The sequence below is a fragment of the Amblyomma maculatum genome, chromosome 1 (assembly GCF_055883805.1).
Source record: "Amblyomma maculatum isolate TAMU_Amacu chromosome 1, ASM5588380v1, whole genome shotgun sequence".
NCBI classification, from domain to species: domain Eukaryota; kingdom Metazoa; phylum Arthropoda; class Arachnida; order Ixodida; family Ixodidae; genus Amblyomma; species Amblyomma maculatum.
In genome coordinates this window covers 404944126-404968647 of record NC_139344.1, presented here as the reverse complement: position 1 = coordinate 404968647, position 24522 = coordinate 404944126, and the positions used below count along the sequence as shown (strand labels likewise).

The 24522-nt window shown below is 44.2% G+C and overlaps 2 protein-coding genes and 1 long non-coding RNA gene across 3 annotated transcripts; 1 reads left to right on the top strand and 2 right to left on the bottom strand.

Moving 5' to 3' along the window:
• On the bottom strand, window positions 1-4636 carry LOC146208731 (uncharacterized). Its single transcript, XR_014705413.1, has 4 exons — window positions 4574-4636; window positions 4439-4513; window positions 4287-4382; window positions 1-1435 (listed from the first exon to the last, which is right to left on the bottom strand). It is a non-coding gene; the product is annotated as an uncharacterized LOC146208731 (long non-coding RNA).
• A 38-nt stretch (window positions 4637-4674) lies between these two features.
• On the bottom strand, window positions 4675-24033 carry LOC146208729 (uncharacterized). Its single transcript, XM_084579302.1, has 10 exons — window positions 23764-24033; window positions 23348-23410; window positions 23224-23289; window positions 22420-22473; window positions 17682-17732; window positions 17438-17488; window positions 17324-17353; window positions 4944-5018; window positions 4825-4887; window positions 4675-4767 (listed from the first exon to the last, which is right to left on the bottom strand). The coding sequence occupies exons 1-10, from the start codon at window positions 23887-23889 to the stop codon at window positions 4675-4677; spliced, it is 672 nt and encodes a 223-aa protein (XP_084435428.1). The 5' UTR covers window positions 23890-24033.
• On the top strand, window positions 11491-12865 carry LOC146208730 (uncharacterized). Its single transcript, XM_084597255.1, has 3 exons — window positions 11491-11815; window positions 12203-12323; window positions 12514-12865. The coding sequence occupies exons 1-3, from the start codon at window positions 11620-11622 to the stop codon at window positions 12863-12865; spliced, it is 669 nt and encodes a 222-aa protein (XP_084453381.1). The 5' UTR covers window positions 11491-11619.
• Window positions 24034-24522: the final 489 nt, after the last annotated feature.

The window sequence follows — 24522 nt, the reverse complement described above, 5'->3', positions numbered from 1 at the left end:
GGAAAGCTACCAGGTAACAAGTCTGGCGCCGGCTCTAACGTAGGTCCCGACGGTACGCTTGTGGTCGGTTTCTTCTGGTTTTTGTTCCACGCCCGTTTCTCACGGCTTAAAGCACTCCTTGAACTTTTTAATACGAAATGGGTGTTAGGAAAGCTACCAGAAGCATGGAAAAAAGCCATTATTGTCCCATTGCTTAAACCAGGTAAACTGCCCACCTCTGCCTGCAGTTATGCCCATAGCTTTGAAAGTTTGCCTTGCAAAGGCCTTTGACAGTATTTTAAATATTTTAAATTATTTTAAATTTTAAATTAGATTAAATTTTGTACTAGAATCACACGAGCTGCTCGACATTCATCAATGTGGATTTTAAAAAATCTTGCTCGACAATTGACTATTTAATTTGCCTCGAAAACGCCATCCGGGAGGCATTTGTACACAGACAACATTGTCTTGCCGTCTTTTTTGATCTTGACAAGGCATACGATATCACTTGGAGGTATGGGATTCTTCGCGACCTAGCAGAGCTAGGCGTACGTGGTAGACTGTTGAACTGCCTTAAAGATTTCATGTCTAACCGCTCTTTTCAGGTACGGAGGAGCTTTATTCAAGAATGTGGGGTGCCTTGGGGCTGTATTTTCAGCGCAACCCTTTCTGTTGTGAAAATGAATTCGATTATAAAAAATTCCAAAATTTATTACGTATTCAGATTATGTTGATCTCCAGATAGCTTCTACATCCTCCAACATTTCAACACGTCAGCAACAAATACAGCAACAAATACAAAAACTGTGGCAGTGATGTTCTCACAAAAACGAAGTGTACAGATCGACCCCACTTTATACCTGAAAAAATATTTTGCCTTTAAAAGATGAAAAACTAGCATTCCTGCCTCACATAAATAACTTTAAAAAGAAAACTTGTTCCTCAACATACTCAAAGTTCTTTCAAGGAAGCACTGGGGATCCAATCAAACATGCCTTTTACACATCTACCGCTCTGTTGTACGCTTCAGTTTAGATTATGGTTGTATTGTGTATGGCTCTGCAAGGTCGTCATATCTAAAGCAATTAAACCCAATACATAACCTCGGCTTACGTCTTTCTAGTGGTGCATACAGAACATCCCCCATTAAAAGCATCTATGTAGAAACAAATGAACCACCCCTTGCCGACAGGAGGAGCATGCTTACATGTGCATACATGCTCAAAATGAGATCTTTACCAAAGCATCTCTGTTTCCCATTAGTTACAGAGTACTCTGCCAGAACACTGTTCATAAACAAACCCCATTCAATGAGGCCTTTACTACTCCGCTTTGAAGAAATATGCCAAGATTTAGGAATACTGGATGCACTTCCAAATGTAGCCCAGAGATGGTATCCATTTCCGCCCTGGTACAGCCTTCCCTCTGCATGTGACCTCATGCTGATAGTCTTCTGAAAAAATCAAACAGCACACGAACACATATTACAAGAGTACCTAGCACAATGAGAGAAGTATATGAACTTTACCGAACTTTTTAAAGATGGATCAAAAACAGCAAATTATGTTGGATGGCTGTTGTGCAAGACAACAGAGAAAGCGTAGTTAGGCTACCTAACAGTGCCTCAATATTTACTGCAGAATGTTACACTGTCTATGTAGCTGTAAATAAAATTATGCAACAGAACTGTGAAAAGAGCATAATCTATACCGATTCTTTAAGTGTGCTTACGGCATTACATTCTAAAAATGCAGTTGAGCCTATAGTAGAAAGCATCATTCACGGCATAGAAAAAATCACAACGCAAGGCCAAACCATAATATTTTGCTGGGTTGCTAGCCATGTCGGGATTGATGGTAACGAAATAGCCGACTCATGTGCTGCACAAGCTCGAAATAAGGAAATATAAAAAATACACATCCCTTACAAGGATTGTATCGTGTTAGTACAAAGACGCCCAAGAGATAAATGGCAGAAAAAATGGAATAATGAAGAGCAAAATAAGCTGCACATAGTAAAACCCATAGTAGAATGGAAATCATGTGCACAGAAGGAACACTTCAGTGAGGTGATTTTGTGCCTTCTTCGAATTGGACATACACACTTGACATGTAATTTCTCACTGAGAAAAGAGCAAAAACCATGCGAAAAATGTGGTGAGCTCACCATGAACCACATTTTGATCTCGTGCACAGAACTTGAACAGTTACAAAAAAAATATTTTACTCCATTCTATAATGAACACATCCCATTCCACCCCTGTTTACTATTAGGAGACGACCCACTTGTTGAAATTTCATCTGTTTTTAGTTTTTTTAAAGAGTTAGGGATCCTAAATAAGCTGTAGTTTTCTAAACACTTTTCATTTTCACTCATAAAGAAGCTCAGCAACCTCGTGTTTGGCGCATAATGGCCTTAGTTGCCTATGTGCCAAAAAACCCAACACACAACACGCACATTCTTGGTCGGCCGCAGTTTTTGTAAAACTCCATCGCCTTCACAAACTCCCAGGTCATGCGGGACACGAACCCGCTGTCGCTCCGTGTAGCCATTTCGACCTCCTTCGACTCCCGTGTATATCGGCCTCGAAGGCGCTTCCAAAGTTTTTAACATTCCTCCACTGAATAGATGGGAAACATCATCGTTACTCCTTGAGCAGTACAAGACGCATCGCACACTGCAGCGAAGCACTCACCTGTGTGCAGGCCGCACAGCTAGCGGACAGATTGCCTCCCAGGCATTTTTATTTCTTTCTACATCTCTGTAATATAATCTTTTGCTATTGTAAATGCAGGGATGCGCCTGAATTTCCTTCCAACAGCCTTTCTACTACATGGTTTTGGCGCGGTTAGCGCGGCCGCTATCTACACAGTAGGCCGCCATACTGACCTACTTCTCGTTCTGTTCGAGGAATGCTGGGATGCGTGGCTGGCACGGTCGGTGAAAAATAGGAGCTATTCTATTTGCACATCGGCGACGTTGGGCTGCACCGGCTTGCGCTCGCTACGTCGAGTATAGACATCGGTTTTCCGCCGACGTGCGCTCACTCTACGTCGGACTATATTGGGACCTTTGTTCCCAATGTGCCAAGCAACTGAACCTCAATGTTTGAGCTCCATCGGAGCTGCAGCTTTTTTTTTAAATTAGCATTTTCATTTCTTCGTGAACATCTTGCTGATCTGGCCACCAGCGTAGCCGATGTCAACATAAAACGACGCCATGTCGTCTGCTGCATGTTCTATGCACGATCAGCGTCAACCGCGGTTACACTACTCTAGGCACTATAGTTGCACGACGCCTGTATGGCGGACCAAACAGCAGTCATGCCACCAACAATGATAACCGCAAACTGCTTTTAGATCCCTGTTAGCGCTTTTAACGTAGGCAATAACGATGCCTGTAGGTGGGATTCAGGAGCACGTCGGCAGCCCAGTACGAAAGCTCCATGAGCTGGCCAGCTCGAACGGGGTACACACTCTACACTGAAACACGTCTCGAAAGCAACGCAAAATGCGCATAGAGTGCCATCAGACGGCGCTTTTGTACAATCTTCGTGTCACCTGACAACGCAGTGAAGGTGCGGCGCGCTACTTCGAGGTACCCAGTACCCTCTCTCGTATGTCACATTGTTTACACTGTTCGTTGTCAGGCCCAAGTCTAGCTCCAACCACATCATGAAAGTAGACAATATAAGCTCATTAGGCTTACAGCACAGGATGCCGCAAGCTTACCGCCCGCTTACCTTGTCAGCCCGCGAGCGTGGGTGACGACGTACGGCATCTGGCCATATGCTTTTTAATCGTTGCTAGGCCTGCATTGCTTAGCATTGAAGGCACAGCAAATAGCACTTTGTAAGTGACCAGTGAGGCGTTTTACTAAAAGGGCCACTCGATCATGAAACTTCGTCTCAACTCCACTGTTTTGTAGTGAAGGAAATTATTACTTTCACTTACGCCTTAGCTGCAGGTGAAAATTTCCTGTTGGGAATCTGCTGATTTTAGTTGGTCCCAACAGCAACACCAGCTGATTTCCAACTGGTTTCAGTTGGTCCCAACAGTGACCTTGCTGGTTTCAGCTGGCACAGCTGGTCCCAACAGCAACACCAGCTGATTTCTAACTGGGTTAGTTGGGAATCTGCTGGTTCTAGCTGGGCCAGTTAGTCCCAACAGGAACACTAGGAGTTGGCCAGTTGGTCTTAGCAAGTGTTGTTTTTGTTCTGGGCTTGATAGTACCAATAGCATTGTTGGTTTGTTCCTGGACCAACTATGAATGTTTTGAGTTAAGCTAGTATAGAAGGTACCTACCATTTTTTGGGCAATAGTTCGAGCAGCGTAAATTTGGTGTTTACATCGTCATTATTTGCATATCCAGGAGGAACTACCTTGAGAAGGGGTTGTTGCCTGGGTGGAAAAGAAAATAACCGTAGGAACAAGCGCTATCACTGCGTGCTGCTTACGCTTAGCCGCCTCCTTGGTGTTGCAGATTGTGGGGTGCCTGCTGCTGCATCTCTGCTGTGCGGCATAAAGACCACCTGAAAGGAAGAAAGCAACCTTATTTGTCTGCGCCAGTCGTCAGGGTTGTTGTGCCTTACCGTCGGGCGCTTCACTGGTGACCGTTTGCTGGAGGAACTACCTTGAGAAGGCGTAGTTGTTGCCTGGGTGGAAAAGAAAATAACCATAGGAACAAGCGCTATCACTGCGTGCTGCTTACGCTTAGCCGCCTCCTTGGTGTTGCAGATTGTGGAGTGCCTGCTGCTGCATCTCTGCTGTGCGGCATAAAGACCACCTGAAAGGAAGAAAGCAACCTTATTTGTCTGTGCCAGTTGTCAGGGTTGTGCCTTACCCTCGGGTGCTTCACTGGTGACTGCTTGCTGGAGGAACTACCTTGAGAAGGCGCTGTTGTTGCCTAAGTGGAAAAGAAAATAACCGTAGGAACAAGCGCTATCACTGCGTGCTGCTTACGCTTAGCCTCCTCTTTGGTGTTGCAGATTGTGGAATGCCTACTGCTGCATCTCTGCGATGGGACTCAAAGGCAACCTGAAAAAAAAATAATAATATCCTTGCTTGTAGGCACTGGTCATTCATTATACCTTAGCTTCGGATACTTCAGCACCAACTGTCATTTAAGGAATTTGTTTTGGAAAGGCGATGACCTTGCCTGAAAGAATATCTGCAGGAATGACCTCCACCACTTTTGTTTATGTTTGTGCTAAAGATTATGGGCAAATATGCTGCAAATTGAGATCCTGAGCTACGAGTGTTATCATAAGGAAAGGATCATTTCGGCTAAGCTTTCCCCCTGTCATCCCGTCAGATGCTTGCACAACTGTTTTGAACCTTTATTTCATTATCTTAAGAGTGTGCAGATTCACGAGTCATAAAAATACTGAGGTGATTATTTTTTTCTGACAGAACCTTTTAATTATGTTTTTATTTTCTTTCTCATGCTGAGCATTTTTTGCAGTAAACCTACTCTAAAAGGTAATGTGCAAGGGATCAGATGGTAAATGTAAGTAAATGCTTGTAAGCATTTACATTGCATTTACTTACAAAAAAGAAATTAGTATATTTCATCGCGGCAATAAGTACTTATCTAAATTTTAAGTTTAATGAACTTTAATCTCGGTTTCTTACTTCCCAGGGGGGTTTTGCAATACAAAAATGCTGGGCACTGCATCAGGCTTCAGAGTCCTCCTCGTGTGGCCACTACAGTAGGACGACAGTTCCTAAATGCTGTGAGCAGATTAGCAATTTCTGGTCAGTCCGAGGCGGTGGTAATCCTGTCACGCTGAGCCACCTGTCCAGCTGTTCCTTATTCCTGTGAGGAAAGCTGCAAATAAAAATGTTCAGCTCACCTGGTGTCATTTAATTGCCTTTAAGAAACAGTTCAAAGACAGGAAAGTTTTTGTTCACGTACACGCCTTGCAGTCCATAGTTTCGACTTTCACGCATACCTCTCCTTGTCAAAGTTATTATGAACACCTATTATGAAATTTGCAAACATAAAATGTGGCACGTCTGCTTACACGTGAAGCGATATGCCAGATCCTTTTATAGCTGTTGCCTTGCATACAGCGCAGGAAGGCGCCATCACGATGCATGAAAGAGCAAGCACCTGTTTGTTATAAACTTCTCGTTGTTTCAAGTGTCTGACCTCGAGGCGCTCGAAAACTGAAATTTGAAGCCGAAACTCAAAGGGCGTCTGCTACGTCTGCTCGCAAACATGGTTTCCAATCGTTCTACATCATTCCTTTACGACCAAGAAGGTGCCTGAAAGATCGTATAATGTGCTTGAAACTTGAAAACAATGTATAGAAATTTCCTACAGTTGTGTTATCTGCAGCGGTTTTTAAAACTTTTGTTCAAACCTTTATTCATTTTTGACGCAGAGCAGAAACTGTGCTGGCCACAATGACGAATTTGATGATGGCGACGAACCAGTGGTAGTGGGAAGCTTGTTTCCCTGCCCAGCTTTCCCTCTAGACTCTTTGTATTAACTCTATGGCTGCCACTGCTCGATGATAATAGCGATATGGCTATCGTTCAGTGCATAGAGGGAGCGTCAGGAGTTTACTGTCAAAAAGTATCCGCGAATAATTTATAATCACGGAACTAAAGTTTAAAAATGGCAAAAAAGTTGCGTGAGGAGTAGAATTTTGAAAAATACAAAAAAAAATTAGATTAAAGAACACAAAACCTTTAGGCTAGATGACGCAAGCTGCCGCGTGACCGAAATGAAGAACAAAACGAAGTCACGAAGTTAGTCGCTTGTCGAACGTTGTGCCAGGTGTGTTCTTGTACCCACGTGGAAAAAAAGCGCGTGGTTGTGGCATTTCTACCCCGCGGGGTATCCTTTTTTACGCCATGAAAGCACTGGTCAGATTTGTACACGATATAGACAAAAAACTACATGTCATCGCAGCAAACGCCATTTCGGATTCTTACCCGAAGGACATTCACGATTTCAACAAGCGGGCCCTGTACTCGGCGTTTTGGACGGATACCGTCAATGAAGAGCACAGTGGCATATACAGCGCTCAAGTCCTAATGCTAGGAGGTAAGAGCTGTTTTCATTTGTCTTATCACTACGCGAAATTTTTACCCTGTTGTAATGTTACGTTCACTTTTCATTACAGAAACGGAAGACGATATTGACCAACAAATGTCGTCGAAGTGGCTTGCTGTGCCGAAAATTGACGCCGAGGAGCCTTCAAGTAAGGATGAAGAGACGGCAGCTCAAAAAAAGAAGGTGGGCTTGCACGAAAATGCATATATAATGAGAGCAGACCTCATGTCCTGGGCCTAGCTTCATGTTTACGCCGCATATATCCGTGGAACACGTTTTTTTTTTTTTTTCGCTAAATCTATCAGGGACTGGCAACTTCACGCCCTTCCCGGGTAGAGTGTGAGCAAGTGAGCCGTTTTCAGTCGCGGCAAAAGTAGTCCAGGTTCATGAAGGCTTTGCATGCTGCTTATATATGCATCATAATGGAGGCGTATTATATACACAGCAAGTTTCGCCGAAACAGTAACTGGTGATAGTAATAAAACGACTCTGGTGCATTCACCCACTAACTGGTTCGATCGTGCGTCAGTTTGGCACGTACCGTGAAGGCAACAGGCGATCCCCGGCAGCTCTTATATGTAAAGAGGCTTTTTCAGCTCTGATAGGCGGTTATGCAATAGCTCCGGTCGTCACACGCGAATGGACTAGGGCAGTTTAACATTATCGCAGGCAGGATGTCTACATTTAGCAGAGAAATTTAGGCTGCAGCAAAATTGTGCTTGCATTCCATAACAATAACATGTTTTATGTCCTTTTTCCAATGCTTTAGAGGCAAAAGCAAATGGTGATGGCCGCCAAAAAAAACGCTTACGAAAATATTCTGAAAAAACATCTCAGCAGTGCCAGGAGCAAAGCAGCAATGACACAGCGCGTACCTGAGAGCCGCCAACCGGTGAGTGTGACTACTGGCTTAATTATTAGGAACATTTGTTTCCGGCAATAAACCATTGCAAATCATGAATGACTTCTTTCAGCCAAAGAAAAAAACAAGGCGCATTTCAAGTGAATCGAGCTCGAACAGCGATCATTCGCTGTGCTCAAAAAATGAGCTGCAAAAAGCTCTTCGCCAAAAGGAGTTTTGATGAAAAAGGGCGAAAGATTTAGAAGAGAGGCCTCAGAGACCAAGTCTCTAGCCTGCAGCGATGCCTGGAAACAAAGATTCAACGTAATGCTGCTTCATTTATCTTTACTTGTGATCAAATTTTTGTACGCTTTTTTGTTTCGAAAGAGCCAACTGATAGCCATGTTTGCGTTTTGCTGAAAACAATGTGCAAGCGCACACAAATGGAGCCTAACAAGATGTAGACAGCACAAGAACTCCTGTTTTCCACGTCTTGCAGTCCACATATGTGTATGATTGTACATGATCTGCTCTTTTCAATTTGATTCAGTGGTTTCCATTACTGTGTTTGCAAAAGTGCCATTTTGTTTCATGCAGTGGATGCACAGCACAGTGGTCCTGAAGAAAGAGCCACATTGGGTGGAAAAAGCAGGGTAGGTTTGTTTCAATTCCAGCATATTTTATTATTTGTGCAACAGCTACGCCAATTGAACCATTTTGATACAGCAGCATATTTCTGCACCATAAGCGCAAAATTTGTTGAATTTGCACCAAAATGCGCCAAACAGCTGCTAGTTTGCAGCCCAGGGACAACTTTCTGCAACCGTGATATGGCTAGTCACGATGTTTCAGACACTCCAGCGTGCATCACTGGCCTTTTATTTTTATTTTGAGATGGCGTCATGCCGTTCTAACGCCTACTCATATTTTCCTTTCTAGCATTCACGTGCTTTCTCCACTCAGAGTACGCTTAACTGTTGCGGTTTGAGGATGTTTCAATGCACGGGTGATGGTTTGTGCGGTTAAGCATCCCTTTAATGCAAAGGGGCCATTTGTAACGAGGCACCACTGCTACTGTGTTGCACTGCAAAAATGGCCGTGGTAGTATTTCGGATTTTGGAGTAATACTTCCATGCCTTGCTTTAAGCACCGCACGCATTTAATGGGTGTATCTAGTTTTTTTTTATGTGGCTTCTGGAAGTTCTTTGTATTTTGTTGGGCCATTCATATGCAGCAAGTTTGTTTTTATGCGGTCCCGTCGAGAGACTCAAGACTCACTTTCCTGCCGTCAGATAGTGTAGGAGATGCATCAGTTATAGCTTCTGTTGGTGATAATATAACTTGAGGTGGTGCACGTGACCTTTTTTTGAGGGGGGGGGATGGAGGGGGGTCGGCATGTCGGGAAACGCGCAGGAGCGAGATTTTGAATTCCATAACACTGCAGTGCAGCCCAAGACTGTCAAAATTAACATTTACGGATGCCGGAACATCGATATACTGTAAAGTCTGCTCTGTGCACAAAAGATATAGCCTAAAATCCTGAGTCATTGCCCACCTCCCCTTAATCAAAATATTGAGTCAAAACTACAGTCATTGCCAGCCCCTAGAAAGCGTATATCACCAACCGAGGACATGGTCGCTCATCACTTTTCTTTGCTTACGACTTGCTTTTGTATCTGCTTTTGCATTTGCCCTTTCCTCTTTTGATCGCTATTTTGTGTTTCTTTTTTTTCTGTTTGCTTTTGAATCAATATATATATATATATATATATATAATTTTTTTTGTGTGTTGCACTCGATTTTAAGCACAGGCTGATAGCAGTCACAGCTTTGAATTGGGCTCTACCGGAGCTGCCATAGTGCGACACAAGCTGTGGATTTCGCCAATAGTAAAACATTGCTTTAAGAGTCTTGCAAGCAAGAACCCCTGATTGAGATTGTCAAGCCACACTAGATGCAAAAAAAAGCACGTTATCCAACTTTTTTGTATCTTTTTTGTCTTGTGCCACGAAGTTTGAAATATTAACCTCCTTGGTTGTATGGCTCACATTTTTTTTCTGTGTGTGATACCACGCCTTGCGGTACAAAACGCGTGTAAGAGGTACACGCCGGATTCCTGAACGAAATATGCCAAGCACCTGTGATAGGTGGCCCTTGCTAGATTTCCTTTGGATCACATCCATATGGTCTAATATCCAAATCTTTTTTTTTTTTTGTCCCAAAGGTAAGGTTTCTTCCCTGGTTAACGGCTCCAAAATTTAAATTCATGCTGCAAAGTGCAAGTTTTTTTTTTCCTGTGAGCTGCTCCAAATACGGATTTTACTGCTCCAAACTAAAATTTTTCTGCTCCAAAAACTGCTGCAAATTCTATTTCTGCTGTTGCACCCCTGATCTAAATTGTCAACTTATTTTTCATGTGCCATTCTTGGCTTTATCGCGAGTGGTATATGGTATGGATAACACGAGAGATTCTTGAAGTGGTAGACTTTCATATAGCAGATGGCAGTTTCAAATACTTCTCTGACATTCAGGGCACCAAATATCAACCGACTGCTCCTGTTTGGCTTTAATATTCACCACGTTATGCCCCTGCTGACTTGTATCTTAAGCCACTGTTGTTCGAGTTAGATGGGTGTCATATCCAGTTTTCCTTGAAAATCAGTCCTGGGACCATATTGCTAGCATATACTTTCCCAGGGATTCCTTCACGGCCATTTGCTGGTGATTGTATTTTAATACTGAAATTCCAAATTCTTGTAATGTTGCCAAACAATTCTTGCAATGCAGTCCTTGGCATTGCAACTTTAGAATAGGCAACTTTAGAATTAATTTGATGGAGTCTTTTCTTCGCATTTGTGACCTGAGCAGTGTACCTGATATTGTCTCACCAAATAAGCAGAGCTTTTGTTACTGCACTCACTGCGACTGTGTGAAAGGCACCTTGGCCATAAAATGATTTTGGTCTCCTTTCAAATGTAAGGTCACTCATTTTGTTTCAGAAGATATTCACACTTGCTTGTCATCTGTTTCAAGTGGAGCCACAACTTCATGCAAGTGGCTTGCATCCTAGGAAGGGAAGCTAACAATTCAAAATAATATAGCTGATGTAATTTGGTTTTACAGCAGGCCCTTCTTGCATAGGAGTGAGTGAAGACGATATTCCTATGTGTAAGTTTCTTTTAATGGAAATTTTATTGCAAGAAGGGGTTAATAATATTTGAAATTGTTTTCATTGCAGCACAACCTGCAGTTCCGGTCATAGCAGGGCCACAGCAGTCAGCTTCCCGTAAGTTAGCCCTTGTGTAGAATTTTGTGGCTACTGTAGCCCAAGTAATAATGTCTAAAATTCCTGTTTATATCAGAAATGCCAGAGTTTAGCTACCTGGAAGATGGTTCGGTGAGTGGCAATTCAATTTCTTTGCTGCTTCAGCATGCCATGCTTAGCCAAGACATCTATATTTAGGCAAGATCAGATTTCTTGAAGTGACCAAATATCAGGAAACATGCTTAGTTTCCTGTTTTCATTTTTTTTTATTTCTTAGGGCGCATGCTTTTGAGGCTGTGTTAACTAAAAAAACGAGTGAATGCTACAGTATCTACATTTGAATTTTGCCCTACATTGCATGATTTGTGCTAACAAGTGATGCAATAGCTTTTGGTTTAATTATGCTGAGGTGACCTTGTAAACTAATAATAATTTTTCCCAGTTTCATCTAGCCAAAAGCTTCACAATGAGTGCAGCAGGTGGCACAAAGCTCTTGAATAATAGAAAGGGCACTTTAGTCTGCAAAGACGCCGCACAGGCAATTTGGGGCGCTGAGGACCTTTCAACACTGAGCATGACGGGAGCAGTAACTCCCACTAAAAGGGCCTTGAATGAAGAGCCGAAAAAGCCACTTACGCCAGAGAAGCTCAACATTGTATTGGGTATGCTTTAATCTATAAATTGTTTATCGATTGTCATCACAATTCACATTAAAACAAGAAAACTCACTATGCAGATGTTATAGATATGTTGGCCAGACCAAGGTGGAGATAACTGCACGTGCTCAGGAAAGTAGTTTTCTGCAGTATTTAGCGATTTGATTTCTACCCAAAATAACTGTTTAGCTTCTAGGTTAACCGTAATTTGTACAGCGGAAATTTTGGCCTGGCCTGGATCTCAATTTTGTAATAGCATGACTACATTATAAAGGATAGCCGGTATGAGTGCAAGCACTGACCCTTTGGGCATCTGGAAAAGTAGACATTTCCTTCTTTCATGCCCAAACTAATATCCATGTAACTTTATCAATGGTTATAAAAGCTTTACAGCCACACTCAACTATTGGGGCCAGAAGAAGGGTGTAGATGTGGAGCCTGTGGCCAAGAACCTCAACAGGATTTTGACCGAAAAGATACAAGATGTCATCGAATCCGCACGAAAGAGCGGCTGGTAAAAGGCAAATAAAGGAGCCATCTTTGAAGAGAAGTATCTGTTCTCACTTCCTGCTGAGAGAACCCAGCAAGCTGTGTGTTTGCTTGGCAGAATTTCTAATAAATATTTTTTCGTGAAGTGTGACTAAGGTTCCTCAAACAGCACAAAAACTAATGCAGTAAAAGAAACTGGAGCACCTGAAAAGCAGCACTGTGAAGTGCGTGTTTCTTTCTGGTGCCTTGTTTGTGCAGATTTGGGGAGACCACTGCTGGTGCCACTGCCTGCTGCTGTGCCGAGCAGCAACTGGGACCAGCTGCAGTTGGGATTTTTCCAAAAAACCAGTTGAGTTGGGACCAACTGATTCCCAACTAGAAATTTTCACCTGGGGGAGCTCGGGTGTAAGCACACGGGCGCCGCGCCGGCGGAAGCTGCTATGCGGCTGTAAGCAAAAACTACCATCATATGGGTCGACACTTCTTGAAAAGCATTTATATTTTAGATACCTTTTTCCGGGGCCTAATATTATTGCGAGAAAAATGAAACTTAGCATGCTTTTCTGACACAGGCGCAAGGGATCTGCCGTATCACTGCCACGGACGCTTGCAGAAGGCTCGAAAAGCATGGCCGGCTTGGCAGTGTTTATGGAGGTGGGGGCAGTGCTGCCACGGACGATGGCGGCGGTCGCACTGAAGGTGGATATGTGGGCAAGAATTTAACCGTGTTTCACTACAGTCTGTGTCCTGTATTCAAAAACATGCTGAGTACACCCATTCGGAGTCATGCTAGTCTGCGAGTCTGCAGCAAGCGCAAACACAGCAGTGAATCAGCAGCTTATCGGCGCCAGCACAGCAGCAGAAAATGCAGTGTCAGTGAAATCACCAATCGTCTCAACATGGCGACCGCTCTCGGTGGGAGGAGCTTCGCTGTCAGTCACTTATTTGAAAATGAATAATGCGTCTAGGGCGCTGAAATTTAAGAAATAAAATAATGCCCAGTATTATCTGCAAGATACAAAACTGCAATAAATTGGAGGACCACAGATGGCATGACCCCTTTAAATGAAATTCAGAAAAAAAAAAGCTCAGGTTTTTGACAGAAGTGACACTTGAACATTGCAGGAGGTCAATGGATATGACCTTCCAGGTAATCGGCCATATACAACTCTGGATCCGCGTGCTGCTGTTGTGAAAACTGCTGGCAATCGCCGAACCAGGAAGGTATCGTCACAGTCCTTTTTTGGTGCCCTATTGATGTGGGTTCGTGACAAGCAGTCTGCGTCTGAATGCTTACAGCCAGACTTATAGACCATAGTGATATAGAGCAACTTAAAATGCAGGATCTATCAGGTAAAGCGGCCGGGGTAGTCTTTAAAACTGGCGTGTCCGCAAATCACGTGATGCTCACTTACTACCTTGAAATAGTCAACTTTACAGATATGAATGAAACTCCGAAGTGGCCCAGGTGTTTGCATTGCACTTTCTGGCTGTTGAGTAATTGACCCCGACTTTTGAAAGAAACCTGACAGTGTAGACGATTACTTTCTTGAAAGGGATCGATAGCGTAGGCGATTACAGTCCCAGCCCATCCGAGTGAATTTTTTGTGGACGTTTTCATCGATGTGCCCTCTACCAGCAAACAAGTGCATACACTCTTAGAAATCTCTCTTGAGGGCCGCCTGTGCCCGGTTTTTAGACCCTCAGGCTAAGGAGTCGGCAGCCTCTTGCCGGGATTTCCCAAATTCTCAGGTACCCAGGTGAGCTCAACCCTCCAGGGGATGTACAGCAGGCTGTGCACCACGGAACGAACCCAGCCCCTTGCATATATTAGAATGCCGGTTTTGGAATCTAAGTACGTAACTGGCATCTGTGTTGGCCAGAGCAATAGCTATAGCAGTCTCCCCAGCTTCCTCAGGGGTGGTGCCTGAAGGAAGCTCGAAAGTTAGGGCGGGAGGAGAGGGGGGGATATGGGGGTTGTGGACAACCGCAGTGGCTCCATTCTCATCGCAGGCGGCTTCTACTCGGAACTGCATCGGGCTCATTCACGTAGCATTTGTGGAGCGCTGCCGCACGCGCCTTCCTGCGGCCTCGGTTATAATGGGGGTGCATGTTCCTCGGTTTGGCACAAATTGAAGCGTAAATGTGATGCGTTGTTTGCAGGAATAGTGATGCCTAGCTGACTGTATGTGTTGTCCGGTTGTAGCAGCTAATCTGAAGTATTGTGCTTGTAAGTGGGCCTCTCGAAGTTCATGTGTTATGGACTCTGAGTTTGAGCAGTCTCTCATTGCTAGTGCTTTTCGGCAATTTAAGTGCTGCCTTTGTTCCTTGCCGAATTAAGGAGTCTGGACCTCACTGGATGGTAGTTTCAGGTATGGTGTAGCATAAAGAAATCGGCTGAGGTTATAAGCGTGCACTAGGAAGCGTTTCCACCTCTAGGAGCCCATGTGCGCGTCCTGTCACCCTTCTTATGAGCTGCATGGTGTTTGCAATGGCCTTTTAGAGCCACTTAATTGTGTACGTTTTTTTTTTTCATCCTGTTGCAGGTATACTCCTAGAATGCGAATGGTATGGGCCTGTGGTACCTGTCTTCTTTCAATTCGGATTTCTATGGGATTTTTTAGATCTGTCCTTTAGGGGGTATGACTAGTAATTCCGATATTTCTGACGAGCACTCTACTCTAATTGCTGCGATAAGCTTAGTAACCGTATCTGCTGCTGTTTGTAAAGTGTCTTCTATTTGACCATCTGACCCGTATGTTGTCCAGAGTGTGATACCATCGGCATGTATGGTGTGACCGAGGTGAGGGATTTTTTGTAGTTGTGTGGTTAAAGGCAGAAGGATGATGTTGATTAAAAAGGGTGAAAGAATGGAGCCTTGCGGCATACCCACATTGGCAAGTGTGTACAGTGAGGTGTGGAGATTGTCGATGTGAAGTGTGGCTGCCCTGTGCTGGAGGAAGGCTCTTATGTAGTTGTAGACCCTAGGACCAGTTTGAATGTTTGCGAGTGCCTGTAGGATTGCTGTGTTGTACATTATCAAAAGCTTTTTTGGAATCTAGCTAGGATCCTTAGTATGCATTGGTATATGTGTGTCAAGCACTGCTAATGTTAGCTTCAGCATAGCGTCTAGAGTAGAAGACGGGGCCTGAAACCGGCCATGGCGTGTGGGTCCGTGTCATCCATATATGCAATTAGCTGACCTAGTATAATCTGTGTAAAGAGTTTTCCTAATATGGAGGTGAGCGATATTGGGCGCATATTCGCCGAAGAAATCGGCTTGTTGGGTTTTGGTATTAGAATTACTTTCCAGTGTTTTCATTCTGCTGGGAGTATGCCTTCTTCCCACTGTTTGTTGTAGAGATCCTTTAGTTTCTCCAATGATTTGTCATCTAGATTTCTTAGCGCTGCATTTTAAACCTGGTCTTTGTCAGGCGTTGTGTTCCTGAGCTTGTGAAGTGCTGTCCATACTTCTGATATGTCGTTATTTTAGCATCGAATACATCATTTCGTCCTCCTACATAGGAGGGGAAGAGATTGCGGTTGTCCCGGGTGGTGTGCAAATGCTTTAGAGCAGCTAGAAGGGCATCAGTGTCATGTCTGTGTTGATGGGTTGGTCTAGCTACTGCTTCATGTGTAAGTATTGATCTGGGTTGGGTCCAGAAGGTGCCAAACTAGGTGCCATGCATGTGTTGGGGTGAGATTCCCTTTTAGCCCTTCACACATTTGTGTCTAATTCTGCTGGAACAGTTGCGCTCCGTGTTCTTCAATTTGGGTGGCCAGATATTTAACCCCGCGTGCAGGTTGTGGCGAAACAGCCACGCATAATCACATACTATGGCAATGTAAAGAACCTCCACCGGAAGATCTAGTACAAATTCCTTCTCTTGAGCGATGGGAGGTTATTCTGGTCAGCTCGGACCCGCGCATTCAAGCTTTGGCCACCGAGTAGGCCACTAAGGTCGCCGCCAGCCATGGACTGGAGGCCATCTACAGTGGACCATCTGCATCTGCATTTTGACAAAATAAATGTTTTCCAATTCAATCCGGTTGTGCTTCTGTGTGGCATATCGCTTAGCTAAGCTATGGTGGGCTTCAAGTAAGTGTGCCATTCTGGCATCTAACATAGGCACTTTTTCATTTGTATCAAAGATCTGCATATTGTTCTCCTGGTCCTGAAGGAGGTCTCCCCCATAGCCATAATTCTGTGTGGTCTTCAGCAGGGCTGTTTTGACGTCGGAATATTTTCCCAGCTCACCAAACGATGCTTATATGCCTTTGGCGTGCAGTGTGGTCCTTCAATGGTTAGAGTGATGATATAATGATCACTTTCTAATGTGTGTCCGGTTTGTTCCCATTTCAGGTGCAGGATATGTCTGCCGAGCATGAGGTCTCGGCTAGCATTCATCCTTCCAACCGTACCCTGTCTGGTGGGCATGTCGAAATATTTGTGTACGGATAACTGGGACTGCTTTATCTGATTGGACAGAACCTCACTTCTGCTTCAGGGAATGTTAAAACAGGAGTACCTTTCTTGTTTGTTTATCTGGCATGTTTCTTTGGTCGGCCGCCACCTGTTAGCACACAAAATATACCCATTTAGCATCTGCTACATGTTGAGATGTATGAAAAGACCTGTATGCCCACTCACGTCATCGTCATTCGAAAGCAGCATACCAGCTGAGACAGCATCCACCTTTCAGAAAAGGAAACCGATAGTGATTTTTGTCTCATTTGCAGCCAGGTTGAGAAACTTGGAAATTATGTGAGCTTACATTTAGTTCACTGCTGTATGAACTGCTTGAAATGGTCTGATGAACAGGAGCACCATCCTGAGAAGAAAAATTAGTGAATATGTGCCTACAATCCACATGTTTCTAGGCTCAGTGCCTGCGCACATACAGTCATTGTATTCCTGATGGGCAGGCCGTGCCAGGTATAATCAGTGGCAAATGGCAGAACCTATTAACACATTCATAGAACGTTAATGAGATTGGTTTAAGCCTTTCATCAGTACATACTTACATTTCGGTTATTGTTCGTTGAAATGGTAACCTGTCAACACACGAAAAAGGAACTGTGAGCTTTTTGTTCGCACTGTACTGTTTCAAGCCTATGCAGCTACATGAATTTTCTTACATTGTCCTGAGGTTGGGAACAGATCTGCAGTATCCTCTGTGATGGAGGCACCTGTAGAGAGCAATGCAAAAATGAGTTGTTACGATATGATACATGTATATAAACACAGGAACCACACCACCACATTTACATTCAAACTGTTAGAGATGCAGTAGAAGCTACAGCCCGGAAATAAAAACAAGGCACACTATAATTGTGCCTGTGGGGCAATTCAGTTCACATTTGCAGCTACATGCATGCTTACATTACTCTCGAAGATTGGAAGATCTGCAGCGTCCTCAGTGTCAGAAGGCACCTGTAGAGAGGAGAGTGCAAGAATGAGTTGTTAAAATATGATACATGTATGTAAACACAGAAACCACACCACCACCACGGCCGCTCGATAGAAGCGCACTAGGTGCGGCCTGCTACGTCGCCCGAAACCGGCAGGAGGTGCCTACTTCCAGTCGCCACAGCCGTGGCGCCACCGTTCGGGGACAGTCGCGCGCAGAGAGCTGCGCCTGACTGCGCTTTGCGGGAGGCGTCGGCGTGGTAGAAGCCTATTATTTTAGGGATATAAGAGCCCCGCTTCACACAATTTGGCAACAAGAATTAGTATAAACTATCATGTCTAGAGTAGTAGGCGAATATATCTACTTAGGACAGGTAGTAACCGCAGATCCGGACCATGAAAAGGAAATAACAAGAAGAATAAGATTGGGATGGAGCGCATTTGGCAAGCACTCGCAGATTATGTCTAGCAGCTTACCGGTATCGCTAAAGAGGAAAGTATATAACACTTGCATCTTACCTGTACTCACTTATGGCGCTCAAACGTGGAGGCTAACCAAGAGAGTTCTACTTAAGTTGAGGACAACCCAGAGGGCTATGGAACGAAAAATGGTAAGGGTAACATTAAGAGATAGGAAGCGTGCAGAGTGGGTCAGAGAAATAACAAGTTACCGACATTGTAGTAGACATTAAGAAGAAGAAATGGACATGGGCAGGACATGTAGTATGAAGAAAGGATAACCGATGGTCGCTTAGGGTAACAAACTGGATTCCAAGGGAAGGAAAGTGTAGCAGGGGGCGGCAGAAAGTTAGGTGGGCGGATGAGATTAAGAAGTTCGCAGGGGTCAAGTGGATACAGCTAGCACAGAATCGGGTTAAGTGGAGAAATATGGGAGAGGTCTTCGCCCTGCAGTGGGTATAGTCAGGCTGATGATGATGTCATGTCTAGAGTTAAGTTAAAGTTAAGTTAAATTGGTTCACAGGAAGGGAAAGGTGCAGTAACTGTCACACTTGCTCTGTGGACGCCCGAACCGGGCCGTAAGGGAAGGGAGGAAGGTGGGAATGAAAGTGGAAAGAGGAGCCGTAGTGGAGGGCTACGGAGTAATTTCGACCGCCTGGGGATCTTTAATGTGCGCTGACATCGCATAGCACACGGACGCCACTTCGTTTCGCCTCCATCGAAACGCAGCCGCCGCGGTCGGGTTCGAACCCGGGAACTCAGGCACAGTAGTCAGGCGGCGGGGTGTCAGCACTTAGCACTTGCTCGGCAAGGATGTATACTGGAGTGTACCCCGAAAAACTTATAGCGACGGTGGTTCAAGGCCAATCAATTGGAGAGCGCTCATTACCGTGATGTTGCATTCGAATCCAGAATGTTCAATTGGGCAAGTTGGTAGACGTTCCCGTGTCTTTCTCGTTCTTGTCTATACCGTTGTTCACGCTGTTTTACGATTCGAATCCAGTTGTTCGTCACATTAAAATGTGACCCGGCTGTGAACAATTCGAAGCTGTTCAGCTGCTATGGTAGCCTAATGCATAACCACTTAATTATGTCGCGAATTCCGTGTGTCATTTTCATACCATTTACTCATTGGTTGGTTGGTTGGTTGGTTGGTTCACAGGAAGGGAAAGGCGCAGTATCTGTCACACTTGCTCTGTGGACACCTGAACCGCGCCGTAAGGGAAGGGAGGAAGCTGGGAGTGAAAGTGGAAAGAGAGAAAGGGGAGCCGTAGTGGAGGGCTACGGAGTAATTTCGACCACCTGGGGATCTTTAACGTGCGCTGACAACACACAGCACACGGACGCCACTTCGTTTCGCCTCCATTTAAACGCAGCCGCCGAGGCCGGGATTCGATCCCGGGAACTCCGGCACAGTAGTCACAAATACACAAATTGATATCAACCTGTTCTAAGCTGCCAGCACTATTCAATAAAAAATGTCCCACTATGAGCAACCTCTGTGAAAATGCGACATGTAACCAACCTTCCTATCTCATTGTGACAAATTTTACGGTGAAAATTTGAAGATGTTTATTAGGTTAAATCTAAATAACCTGGGATCTTCGACTCAGTTGGAGACCTTAAACTTTGTGCGCCAGAACTCGATCCGTCATGGCTTCCCACATTTTGCATGACCAGACAAAGTAAGCGCGCTTGATAGAGCCGGTCTGCCTCAAGGTGCTATGTATATGCGCCGAAAGGTTTTATTACTATTTTTATTGGCTGCTCGTAAACCCATACAATTTTGCTGGTTCGTAATTTTCAATGGAAGAATGCGCATCGAGTGTTGCTGTTGTGAAACTCTTAGCTGTGATCACAAGAATGTTCACGCGTCAGAGCGCAACTGCAGCTGAGATTCAGCGAGCAGCCGAGTACGCTTATTTAATGGCCACACAAAAAAAGGAAGAAAATTACCAATTTCCAGACGGAAAACTTTTTTTTTTTAGAGAGGTTTATGGCATAAAGTCGCCCCACTGTTGAGTTGACATTTCCAGCCCAGCTTGCTATCACTGGGGGCAGCAACTTAACGATATATTGCATAGCGCCTTAGCATGGGCACGATCATTGTTTTTATAGATTAGCTGCAGGTACAGTGTACAGTGAGAAAACAATGATGAGACCAAAAGTTTACACAGCTTGCTACTTTGCCGGACCTCTTCAGACTTCATCATGTTAATGAAGGTGCTCGTAAGCTGACAAGGCTTGATTTTTTTTCCTTTGCGGGGTACATCAAGCCTCCATTGTCCTTGGTTTTCATTAACCTGTAACTGGTCCAGTTGACTCATAATTCCTACAACAGGCTCTTGAACGACTGACATGTCGCCTCAAAACTATTACCAAATATCGCATAAATTAAGCAACAACCTGGTAGTGATCAACAAAACTTGGGGTTTTTAAGTCTCCTTGAGGAGCCTCGTTAGAGTGCCCGCACTTTGCTACCTGCCTATTCACCGTATCCAGTAACTGCTGCCTCTGACGCACATCATTAGAATGCAGCCTTAAGCCACCGCATTATATGAAATAGCACCCTACACATAGCTATATAAAGCCCCTCTTTACCGAAGCCGTACGAACGTGCCCTATAGGAGTATAGTGAGCCTGACTTGGGATCTAAGGGTCCCGCTTTCAATAATTCCCATTTCACCCTTACATTTTACTGACTCTCTGGTTTGGCAGCTCCTGCCACATTGAACATGCCATGTGTTCTCATTGCGCCAAAGGTGTCTGGCCATATCACCAACTAAAGTGCCTCTTACCAGAGAGGTTTTTTTTTTTTCGACTTTCCGCCGACAGAGCGGGCGCCAGATTTTCTGTGGAACGTGGCTTTTCATTTTATCGCATCGGCTCAAACAGTCTCAACAGTATAAACAAATGTCTGCACAGGCTCCTTTACTTGCAAGGCCACTCATACTAGCGCGGCAAAATTTAGAACAAATTGCATGCTTATATAAAAAAAATACCCTTCGTAGCTTTTTCTGATATGTCCTCGCAACATAACCTGCAAGAGAAGCTTCTGGTGCTACCTCGTCGTGTTCATCTGCTTCACAACACATCATTAAAAATTTTAGTTCACTGGCCAGCTCCCTGATAACTAAATAGGTTAGATAACGTGACGGGAACACAGGAAAAGAGGATGACAAAACTAGCGCGGTTGTGCCGTCATCTTCTCCTGTGTTCGCGTCACGTTGTTTGCACAGTTAACCTATAATTAATCACCAACAAGTCCAATCTGCGATCCCTTGTAGCAAATTCAATGGCAGCTGATAGGGCATTATGCTTCAGCATCTGGACTTTTTAACCTCAGCGCCGCGTTCATTTCAGAGGAAGCGAGTGCATTTCCACTCCTCGCTGCTGTGTTTGCCTGAAGCGAGCTCAGCAGATAAAATTAGAAGGTCTCTTAGATGTCTCTTAAGCGGAGGACGGCGAAAGCCTACCCTTCTATCATTTGCCTCTCATCATTTGCCACAGTTGATGAGTCATGTCTATCTATAGTCATTACCACACATCGCTGAACACTTTTACTCATTTCTAATCACTGCGGTCATTACATGTCGTAGTTTGATATACTGGTCATTATAAATCATTTTACTCATTATTAACCATTATTAGTCATTAGCATTAGTCATTACCTCTATCAATGTCTATAACTTTTATTGATTACCTATCACCATCAATCATTTTCATTCCTAATCTCCCTCCTTGCACGTCCGCTTTTGCGTCGCACACCAGTGCACAGACGTGACGCACAGATAACAGGCACAGCTTCTGCGCATAGATTTTCGCTCCATGAGCCTAGAATGGCTTTTGCCTTAAAAACAAACGCATCCAGTCTCAACGTTAACATGCTTGCACACACGCACACAAAAAAGTTTGCGTTTACGACGCAGACGCGAGGCGAATGCCCCCAGAAAGGAAGCGAACCGCGCGCTCAGAACCGGAGACCCCGGCGGTGACGTGTCCCCGAACAGTGGCGCCCTCAGCAGAAATAGCGGGCGCAACTGTAAACTCCCCAAGGACGCGCTTGCCCATTGACGGCAGCGCAACGCAGCAGGCCGCACCCAGTGCGCTTCCATCGAGCGGCCATGCCAGCACATTTATATTCCAACTGTTCGAGATGCAGTAAAAGCTACAGCCCGAAAATAAAAGCAAGGCACACTAATTGTGCCTATGGGGCAATTCAGTTCACATTCGCAACTGCATGAATGCTTACATTACTCTTAAAGGTTGGGAGAAGATCTGCAGCGTCCTCAGTGTCGGAAGGCACCTGTAGAGAGGAGAGTGCATGAATGAGTTGTTACAATATGATAAATGTTCTATGTGAACACAAAAACCACACCACTTCATTTACATTCCTACTAAAAGCCAAGTCGGCTGTTCCAGATGCAGTACAAGCAGTGGCCTAAAAATATGAATATAAGGCACGCTAATTGTACTTGTGTGACAGTTAGAGTTAATGTGTGCAGCTTCATGCATGCTTGTATTCTTGTTTGGGAGCAGATGTGTCACCACCTCTTCGCTGTTAGGAGGCAGCTGTCAAGACAGCACAATAATCCATGCACAAGCAATTCATTTCCTACTAAGGGTTATACAATACAAAGAGCAGTCTGAAGGTGAAAATTTGTTACTCAGTTGGCAACTAAATGGCTCTAAGTGGTTGAAGGGTGAGTGCAAGGTGGAAAGCAGCAGATGCTCATGTTTCAAATGTAAGAACAGGCAGCTTACAGCATTCATGATCTTGGCAAATCTAGTTGCTACCACACACATGCAGAACTGCACTAATCAGTGCTCATGGGCAAACAAAACTGCAAAAAAAAAAATGTGGCCATGCATTTGCAAGGTGAGCTTGTCCATTAGGTAGCTCAGCCCTGGTGGTGCTAAGCTACCTACCTTGTTTCACAATGAACATCAATAGTAAAGTGTTTTACGCTACCATATTTAGATCATACCTAGTTTTTTTTTTTTTTCTGCTGCTATTTTTACTGTCTGGCAGAAGAAAAGAAATAGGGGTTCTTACATTTTGTGTAGGCACTTGTAGTGTATCGCATGTTTCATCTAGTGCATTACTGTCCTTGACTTGTTTCTGAAATGAAAATAAAGTTTACATGTGTCACAAAACCTTTATGCTTACACTTGCTCACATTTCGTTTCGCTACCGGCGGAATGCAGTCGTCGCGCATCAGGCGTCTGCGGCCGTGGATCACCTGAACGCAAAGAAATGTCACTCGTAATCGATCCATAAAGGCATCACTTCTGTCAGCAAGCGTCAGTAAAGTCGTGCAGTCACGGTACGTGTCCATCATCTACTGACCCTTCGTTACAAAAGTAAAAGGTTTAAAGACTGATTAGCGAAAAAACTTTTAAAACGGCTGATGGTGTGAGATAAGCAGTTCCTTAGGCCGGGTTTTCGCTCAGACTTGCTGCGTGCTGTTTAAAGTTGGTTGAACCGTCATTTTCACAGTACACACGCTAATATTCTGACTTTGCATCAGCTTTAACACCAACGACTTTGATCACAGCGCGGAAGAAAATCGCCAATTGCTGACTACGTACTTACCTTTCGTTCGTATCCCAGATCCAGCATCGGCAGTGGGTTAATTTCCGTGCGCTTTCCATCCACAAAGTGCTGTGAACATACACGTGAGCTCTGGGATGGTACGAAGTTTTTCCTATTAAATGGCATCTCCGGAGGTTTTTTGACATTCGAATATTCTAGTAAAAATTTTATCTTAAGTTCTTCTCACTCTCCTGAATCATTCTACAAAATTTGGGCGCCGTACGATAATCCATTCACGCGCAACACGGCTTTAAAATATGCCGTTTTCATGGCTTATGTTGAGAGTATTTCTGCGGGCAACACCTATGGCAACACTGAGTTGCTGACGTCACAAATGTCCATAGCACGACCTACTGTAGTCCATAGGGTCCCTAGAAATATACTTCTAGAGACTCTACTGTCCACTTCTCGCGTGATTATGAAATTGTGAGGCTTACATTGAACTACCTCAGACATTTTATGCAGTGCGTCATGATTTCCGCACTTTAATTTCACCATCCAACGCACATACGAGTGTTTTTCTAATACTGAGTGTGACATCACCATTTCGTCAAGTGCGACGTCGTTTCTGGCCGTGAAAGCAGTTTCGGTTTGGATTTGCTGTTTTTCTTTTTTAAATATACTTGTTAGAATTTCAAAAAACGGTTTTTTGTGTGGAGTCGGAACATGCCGAGGAATGTAATTCAACTAAAAACACAAAATGATGAAATAACCGCCGGAGTTCCTCTTTAATCAACGCCAACCACAGTTAATTCAACT